This window comes from Chiloscyllium plagiosum, unplaced genomic scaffold, assembly GCF_037043375.1.
Source record: "Chiloscyllium plagiosum isolate Xiang-an unplaced genomic scaffold, Cpla_swu_hap1 HiC_scaffold_6, whole genome shotgun sequence".
Classification (NCBI taxonomy): Eukaryota; Metazoa; Chordata; class Chondrichthyes; order Orectolobiformes; family Hemiscylliidae; genus Chiloscyllium; species Chiloscyllium plagiosum.
Genome location: NW_028270144.1, coordinates 83660388 through 83667887, shown reverse-complemented (window position 1 = coordinate 83667887; position 7500 = coordinate 83660388). Strand labels below are relative to the sequence as shown.

The following is a 7500-nucleotide window of genomic DNA, read 5'->3' as shown; positions in this document are numbered from 1 at the left end:
AGAGCGAGAGGGAGAGCGAGAGGGAGAGCGAGAGGGAGAGCGAGAGGGAGAGCGAGAGGGAGAGCGAGAGGGAGAGCGAGAGGGAGAGCGAGAGGGAGAGCGAGAGGGAGAGCGAGAGGGAGAGCGAGAGGGAGAGCGAGAGGGAGAGCGAGAGGGAGAGCGAGAGGAGAGAGCGAGAGGAGAGAGCGAGAGAGAGAGCGAGAGAGAGAGCGAGAGAGAGAGCGAGAGAGAGAGCGAGAGAGAGCGAGAGAGAGCGAGAGAGAGAGCGCGCGAGAGAGCGAGAGAGAGCGAGAGAGAGCGAGCGAGCGAGAGAGCGAGCGAGCACGAGAGAACGAGAGAGCGCGCGGGAGCGCGAGAGCGCGCGAGCAAGAGAGCAAGTCAGCGAGAGCGCGAGGGAGCGCGAGACAGCAAGAGAGCGTGAGAGAAAGAGCGCGAGAGAGCGAGAGAGAACGAGAGAGAGCGCGGGAGCGCGAGAGCAAGTCAGCGAGAGCGCGAGGGAGCGGCAGCGAGAGCGAATCAGCAGTAGCGCGAGAGAGGGCGAGCGAGAGCGACAGCGACAGTGAGACACAGTGAGAGAGAGAGCGAGAGGCAGCGAGAGAGAGAGCGAGAGGCAGCGAGCGAGAGAGCGAATCAGCCAGAGAGAGAGAGCGTGTGAGAGAGAGCGTGTGAGAGAGAGCGCGTGAGAGAGAGCGCGTGAGAGAGAGCGCGTGAGAGAGAGCGCGTGAGAGAGAGCGCGTGAGAGAGAGCGCGTGAGAGAGAGCGCGTGAGAGAGAGTGCGTGAGAGAGAGCGCGTGAGAGAGAGCGCGTGAGAGAGCGAGAGCGAGAGAGAGCGCGAGAGCGCGAGAGAGAGCGAGAGCGCGAGAGCGCGAGAGAGAGCGAGAACGAGAGCGCGAGAGAGAGCGAGAGCGCAAGCGCGAGAGAGAGCGAGAGCGAATCAGCAAGAGCGCGAGAGCGAATCAGCAAGAGCGCGAGAGAGAGCGCGAGAGAGCGAATCAGCAAGAGCGCGAGAGCGAATCAGCAAGAGCACGAGCGAGAGCGCGAGAGAGAGCGAGAGAGAGCGAGAGCGAATCAGCAAGAGCGTGAGAGAGCGCAAGAGTGCGAACGCGAGAGAGACAGGCAGCGAGAGAGAGCGAGAGCGAATCAGCAAGAGCGCGAGAGAGCGAGAGCGAATCAGCAAGAGCGCGAGAGCGAATCAGCAAGAGCACGAGCGAGAGAGCGAGAGAGAGCGAGCGAGCGCGAGAGCGAATCAGCGAGAGCGCGAGAGCGACTCAGCGAGAGCGCGAGAGCGACTCAGCGAGAGCGCGAGAGCGACTCAGCGAGAGCGAATCAGCGAGAGCGCGAGAGCGAATCAGCGAGAGCGCGAGAGCGAATCAGCGAGAGCGAATCAGCGAGAGCGCGAGGGAAAGAGAGCGCGAGGGAAAGAGAGCGCGAGGGAAAGCGCGCGAGAGAGCGCACGAGAGAGCGAGAGAGAGAGCGAGAGAGAGAGCGAGAGAGAGAGCGAGCGAGCGAGAGAGTGCGAGAGAACGAGAGAGCGCGCGGGAGCGCGAGAGCGAGCGAGCAAGAGAGCAAGTCAGCGAGAGCGCGAGAGGGAGCGCGAGGGAGCGCGAGGGAGCGAGCGCGAGGCAGCGAGAGCGAATCAGCGAGAGAGAGCGAGAGAGAGCGAGAGCGAGAGAGAGCGAGAGCGAGAGAGAGCGAGAGCGAGAGAGAGCGAGAGAGAGAGCGAGAGAGAGCGCGAGAGAGCGCGAGAGAGCGCGAGAGAGCGCGAGAGAGCGCGCGCGAGAGCGAGAGAGCGCGAGAGAGCGCGAGAGAGCGCGAGAGAGCGCGAGAGAGAGCGAGAGAGAGCGAGAGAGCGCGAGAGAGCGCGAGAGAGCGCGAGAGAGCGCGAGAGAGCGCGAGAGCGAGCGAGAGCGAGCGAGATAGAGCGAGAGCGAATCAGCAAGAACGTGAGAGAGCGCGTGAGAGAGCGCGCGAGAGAGCGCGAGAGTGCGAACGTGAGTGAGAGAGAGAGGCAGCGAGAGAGAGCGAGAGCGAATCAGTAAGAGCGCGAGAGAGCGAGAGCGAATCAGCAAGAGCGCGAGAGAGCGTGAGAGCGAATCAGGAAGAGCGTGAGCGAGATCGAGAGCGAGAGCGAGCGAGCGAGAGCAATAGAGAGAGCGAGATAGAAAGCACGAGAGCGAATCAGCGAGAGCGCGAGGGAGCGCGAGGGAAAGAGAGCGCGAGGGAGAGCACGAGAGAGCGAGAGCGCGAGCGAGAGCGAGCGAGAGCGAGCGAGAGCGAGCGCAAATCAGCAAGAGCGCGAGCGCGAGCGAGAGAGAGAGCGACAGCGCGCGAGAGAGCGATAGAGTGCGCGAGAGAGCGATAGAGCGCGCGAGAGAGCGATAGAGCGCGCGAGAGCTCGAGAGAGCGCGCAAGAGAGAGCGCGCGAGAGAGAGCGCGAGAGAGAGCGCGAGAGAGAGCGCGAGAGAGAGCGCGAGAGAGAGCGCGAGAGAGAGCGCGAGAGAGAGCGCGAGAGCGCGAGAGAGAGCGACGGAACGCGAGAGCGAGAGCGCGAGGGAGCGCGAGGGAGCGCGAGGGAGCGCGAGGGAGCGAGCGAGAGGCAGCGAGAGCGAATCAGCAATAGCACGAGAGAGGGCGAGCGACAGCGACAGCGACAGTGAGACACAGTGAGAGAGAGAGCGAGAGGCAGCGAGAGAGTGAGAGGCAGCGAGCGAGAGAGCGAATCAGCCAGAGAGAGAGAGCGCGTGAGAGAGAGCCCGTGAGAGAGAGCGCGTGAGAGAGAGCGCAGCAAGAGAGAGCGCGAGAGCGAGAGCGAGAGCGAGAGCGCGAGAGAGAGCGAGAGCGAGAGCGCGAGAGAGAGCGAGAGCGCGAGCGCGAGAGAGAGCGAGAGCGCGCGAGAGAGCGAGAGAGCGCGAGAGAGAGCGAGAGCGCGAGCGCGAGCGAGAGCGAGCGAGAGAGCGCGAGAGAGCGCGAGAGAGCGCGAGAGAGCGCGAGAGAGCGCGCGAGAGCGAGAGAGCGAGAGAGCGAGAGAGCGAGAGAGAACGAGAGAGAGCGCGGGAGCGCGAGAGCAAGTCAGCGAGAGCGCGAGGGAGCGCGAGGAAGCGCGAGGAAGCGCGAGGAAGCGCGAGGAAGCGCGAGGAAGCGCGAGGGAGAGCGAGGGAGAGCGAGGGAGAGCGAGGGAGAGCGAGGGAGAGCGAGGGAGAGCGAGGAGAGCGAGGAGAGCGGAGAGCGAGAGAGAGCGAGAGAGAGCGAGAGCGCGAGCGAGAGCGCGAGAGCGCGAGAGAGCGAGAGCGCGAGAGCGCGAGCGCGAGAGAGAGCGAGAGAGAGCGAGAGAGAGCGCGAGAGAGAGGGAGAGAGCGCGAGAGCGCGAGAGAGCGCGAGAAAGCGAGAGCGCGAGAGCGCGAGAGCGCGTGAGCGAGAGAGCGCGAGAGAACGAGAGAGAGCGCGGGAGCGCGAGAGCGAGCGAGCAAGAGAGCAAGTCAGCGAGAGGGAGCGCGAGGGAGCGCGAGGGAGCGAGCGAGAGGCAGCGAGAGCGAATCAGCAAGAGCGTGAGACAGCGCGCGAGAGAGCACGAGAGCGAGTGAGAGAGAGGGGCAGCGAGAGAGAGCGAGAGCGAATCAGCAAGAGCGCGAGAGAGAGCGAGAGCGAATCAGCAAGAGCGCGAGCAAGAGAGCGAGCGAGAGCGAGAGAGCGAGCGAGAGCGAGAGAGCGAGAGCGAGAGAGCGAGAGAGAGTGCGAGAGAGAGAGCGAGAGAGAGAGCGAGAGAGAGAGCGAGAGAGAGAGCGAGAGAGAGAGCGAGAGAGAGAGCGAGAGCGAGAGAGAGAGCGAGAGAGCGAATCAGCGAGAGCGCGAGGGAGAGCACGAGAGAGAGCGCACGAGGGGGAGAGCGAGAGGGAGAGCGAGAGGGAGAGCGAGAGGGAGAGCGAGAGGGAGAGCGAGAGGGAGAGCGAGAGGGAGAGCGAGAGGGAGAGCGAGAGGGAGAGCGAGAGGGAGAGCGAGAGGGAGAGCGAGAGAGAGCGAGAGAGAGAGCGAGAGAGAGAGCGAGAGAGCGAGCGAGCGAGAGAGCGCGAGAGAACGAGAGAGCGCGAGAGAACGAGAGAGCGCGCGGGAGCGCGAGAGCGCGCGAGCAAGAGAGCAAGTCAGCGAGGGGGCGAGGGAGCGCGAGACAGCAAGAGTGCGTGAGAGAAAGCGCGCGAGAGAGAGCGAGAGAGAGAGCGAGAGAGAGAGCGAGAGCGCGAATCAGCGAGAGCGCGAGGGAGAGCACGAGAGAAAGCGCGCGAGAGAGCGCACGAGAGGGAGAGCGAGAGGGAGAGCGAGAGGGAGAGCGAGAGGGAGAGCGAGAGGGAGAGCGAGAGGGAGAGCGAGAGGGAGAGCGAGAGGGAGAGCGAGAGGGAGAGCGAGAGGGAGAGCGAGAGGAGAGAGCGAGAGGAGAGAGCGAGAGCGAGAGAGAGCGAGAGAGAGAGCGAGAGAGAGAGCGAGCGAGAGCGAGCGAGACAGAGACCGAGCGAGAGAGCGCGAGAGAACGAGAGAGAGCGCGAGAGAACGAGAGAGCGCGCGAGCAAGTCAGCGAGAGCGCGAGGGAGCGCGAGACAGCAAGAGAGCGTGAGAGAAAAGCGCGAGAGAGCGCGAGAGAGCGCGAGAGATCGAGAGAGAACGAGAGAGAGCGCGGGAGCGCGGGAGCGCGAGAGCGCGAGAGCAAGTCAGCGAGAGCGCGAGGGAGCGCGAGGGAGCGAGCGAGAGGCAGCGAGAGCGAATCAGCAATAGCGCGAGAGAGGGCGAGCGAGAGCGACAGCGAGACACAGTGAGAGAGAGAGCGAGAGGCAGCGAGAGCGAGAGAGCGAGAGGCAGCGAGAGCGAGAGAGCGAGAGGCAGCGAGAGCGAGAGAGCGAGAGGCAGCGAGAGCGAGAGAGCGAGAGGCAGCGAGAGCGAGAGAGCGAGAGGCAGCGAGAGCGAGAGGCAGCGAGAGCGAGAGAGCGAGAGGCAGCGAGCGAGAGCGAATCAGCCAGAGAGAGAGAGCGCGTGAGAGAGAGCGCGTGAGAGAGAGCGCGTGAGAGAGAGCGCGTGAGAGAGAGCGCGTGAGAGAGAGCGCGTGAGAGAGAGCGCGTGAGAGAGAGCGCGTGAGAGAGAGCGCGTGAGAGAGCGCGCGTGAGAGAGCGCGCGTGAGAGAGCGCGCGTGAGAGAGAGCGCGTGAGAGAGAGCGCGTGAGAGAGAGCGCGTGAGAGAGAGCGCGTGAGAGAGAGCGCGTGAGAGAGAGCGCGTGAGAGAGAGCGCGTGAGAGAGAGCGCGTGAGAGAGAGCGCGTGAGAGAGAGCGCGTGAGAGAGAGCGCGTGAGAGAGAGCGCGTGAGAGAGAGCGCGTGAGAGAGAGCGCGTGAGAGAGGGCGCGTGAGAGAGGGCGCGTGAGAGAGGGCGCGTGAGAGAGGGCGCGTGAGAGAGAGCGCGTGAGAGAGCGCGCGTGAGAGAGAGCGCGTGAGAGAGAGCGCGTGAGAGAGAGCGCGTGAGAGAGAGCGCGTGAGAGAGACCGCGTGAGAGAGAGCGCGTGAGAGAGAGCGCGTGAGAGAGAGCGCGTGAGAGAGAGCGCGTGAGAGAGAGCGCGTGAGAGAGAGCGCGTGAGAGAGAGCGCGTGAGAGAGAGCGCGTGAGAGAGAGCGCGTCAGAGAGAGCGCGTGAGAGAGAGCGCGTGAGAGAGAGCGCGTGAGAGAGAGCGCGTGAGAGAGAGCGCGTGAGAGAGAGCGCGTGAGAGAGGGCGCGTGAGAGAGGGCGCGTGAGAGAGAGCGCGTGAGAGAGAGCGCGTGAGAGAGCGAGAGCGAGAGAGAGCGCGAGAGCGAGCGAGAGCGCGAGAGAGAGCGAGAGAGAGCGAGAGAGCGAGAGCGCGAGAGAGAGCGAGAGCGCGAGAGAGAGCGAGAGCGCAAGCGCGAGAGCGAGAGCGCGAGAGAGAGCGAGAGAGAGCGAGAGCAAATCAGCAAGAGCGTGAGAGAGCGCAAGAGTGCGAACGCGAGAGAGACAGGCAGCGAGAGAGAGCGAGAGCGAATCAGCAAGAGCGCGAGAGCGAATCAGCAAGAGCGCGAGAGCGAATCAGCAAGAGCACGAGCGAGAGAGCGAGAGAGAGCGAGCGAGAGAGCGCGAGAGCGAATCAGCGAGAGCGCGAGAGCGAATCAGCGAGAGCGCGAGAGCGAATCAGCGAGAGCGCGAGAGCGAATCAGCGAGAGCGAATCAGCGAGAGCGCGAGGGAAAGAGAGCGCGAGGGAGAGCACGAGAGAAAGCGCGCGAGAGAGCGCACGAGAGAGAGAGCGAGAGAGAGAGCGAGAGAGCGAGAGAGAGAACGAGAGAGAGAGCGAGAGAGAGAGCGAGCGAGCGAGCGAGCGCGCGCGAGAGAACGAGAGAGAGCGCGCGAGAGAACGAGAGAGAGCGCGCGAGAGAACGAGAGAGAGCGCGGGAGCGCAAGAGCGCGCGAGCAAGAGAGCAAGTCAGCGAGAGCGCGAGGGAGCGCGAGACAGCAAGAGAGCGCGAGAGAGCGCGCGAGAGCGCGCGAGAGAGCGAGAGAGAGCGAGAGAGCGAGAGAGCGAAAGAGAGCGAGAGAACGAGAGAGAGCGCGGGAGCGCGAGAGCGAGCGAGCAAGAGAGCAAGTCAGCGAGAGCGCGAGAGAGCGCGAGGGAGCGCGAGGGAGCGCGAGGGAGCGCGAGGGAGCGCGAGGGAGCGAGCGAGAGGCAGCGAGAGCGAATCAGCAAGAGCGAGCGAGAGCGAGAGGCAGCGAGCGAGAGAGCGAGAGAGAGCGAGAGCGAGAGAGAGCGAGAGAGCGCGAGAGAGAGCGAGAGAGCGACAGCGCGAGAGAGCGACAGCGCGAGAGAGCGACAGCGCGAGAGAGAGCGCGAGAGAGAGCGAGAGAGAGCGCGAGAGAGCGCGAGAGAGCGCGAGAGAGCGCGAGAGAGCGCGAGAGAGAGCGAGAGAGAGAGAGAGAGCGAGAGAGCGCGAGAGCGCGAGAGCGAGAGAGCGCGAGAGAGCGCGAGAGAGCGCGAGAGAGAGCGAGAGCACGAGAGCGAGCGAGAGCGCGAGAGCGAGCGAGAGCGTGAGAGCGAGAGCGAGCGCGTGAGAGCGAGAGCGAGCGAGAGTGAATCAGCAAGAACGTGAGAGAGCTCGTGAGAGAGCGCGAGAGCGCGAACGTGAGTGAGAGAGAGAGGCAGCGAGAGAGAGCGAGAGCGAATCAGTAAGAGCGCGAGAGAGCGAGAGCGAATCAGCAAGAGCGCGAGAGAGCGTGAGAGCGAATCAGGAAGAGCGTGAGCGAGAGCGAGCGAGCGAGAGCGAGAGAGAGAGCGAGAGAGAAAGCGCGAGAGCGAATCAGCGAGAGCGCGAGGGAGCGCGAGGGAAAGAGAGCGCGAGGGAGAGCACGAGAGAAAGCGCGCGAGAGAGCGAGAGCGCGAGAGAGAGCGAATCAGCAAGAGCGCGAGCGAGCGCGAGAGAGCGACAGCGCGCGAGAGAGCGATAGAGTGCGCGAGAGAGCGATAGAGC

The 7500-nt window shown here is 64.8% G+C and overlaps 2 protein-coding genes across 2 annotated transcripts in view; one reads left to right on the top strand and one right to left on the bottom strand.

Annotated features, from left to right (window-relative positions):
• Positions 1-7500, bottom strand: part of LOC122551059 (RING finger protein 17-like) — a 123485-nt gene that overhangs the window by 52723 nt on the left and 63262 nt on the right. The window lies entirely within an intron of this gene.
• Positions 6688-7500, top strand: part of LOC148149798 (uncharacterized) — a gene marked incomplete at its 5' end in the record, with an annotated part of 6728 nt that continues 5915 nt past the window's right edge. Inside the window, one exon of the mRNA XM_087987819.1 lies at positions 6688-6807. Within this exon, the coding sequence (XP_087843945.1) occupies positions 6688-6807 (120 nt within the window). The remainder of the gene's footprint in view (positions 6808-7500) is intronic.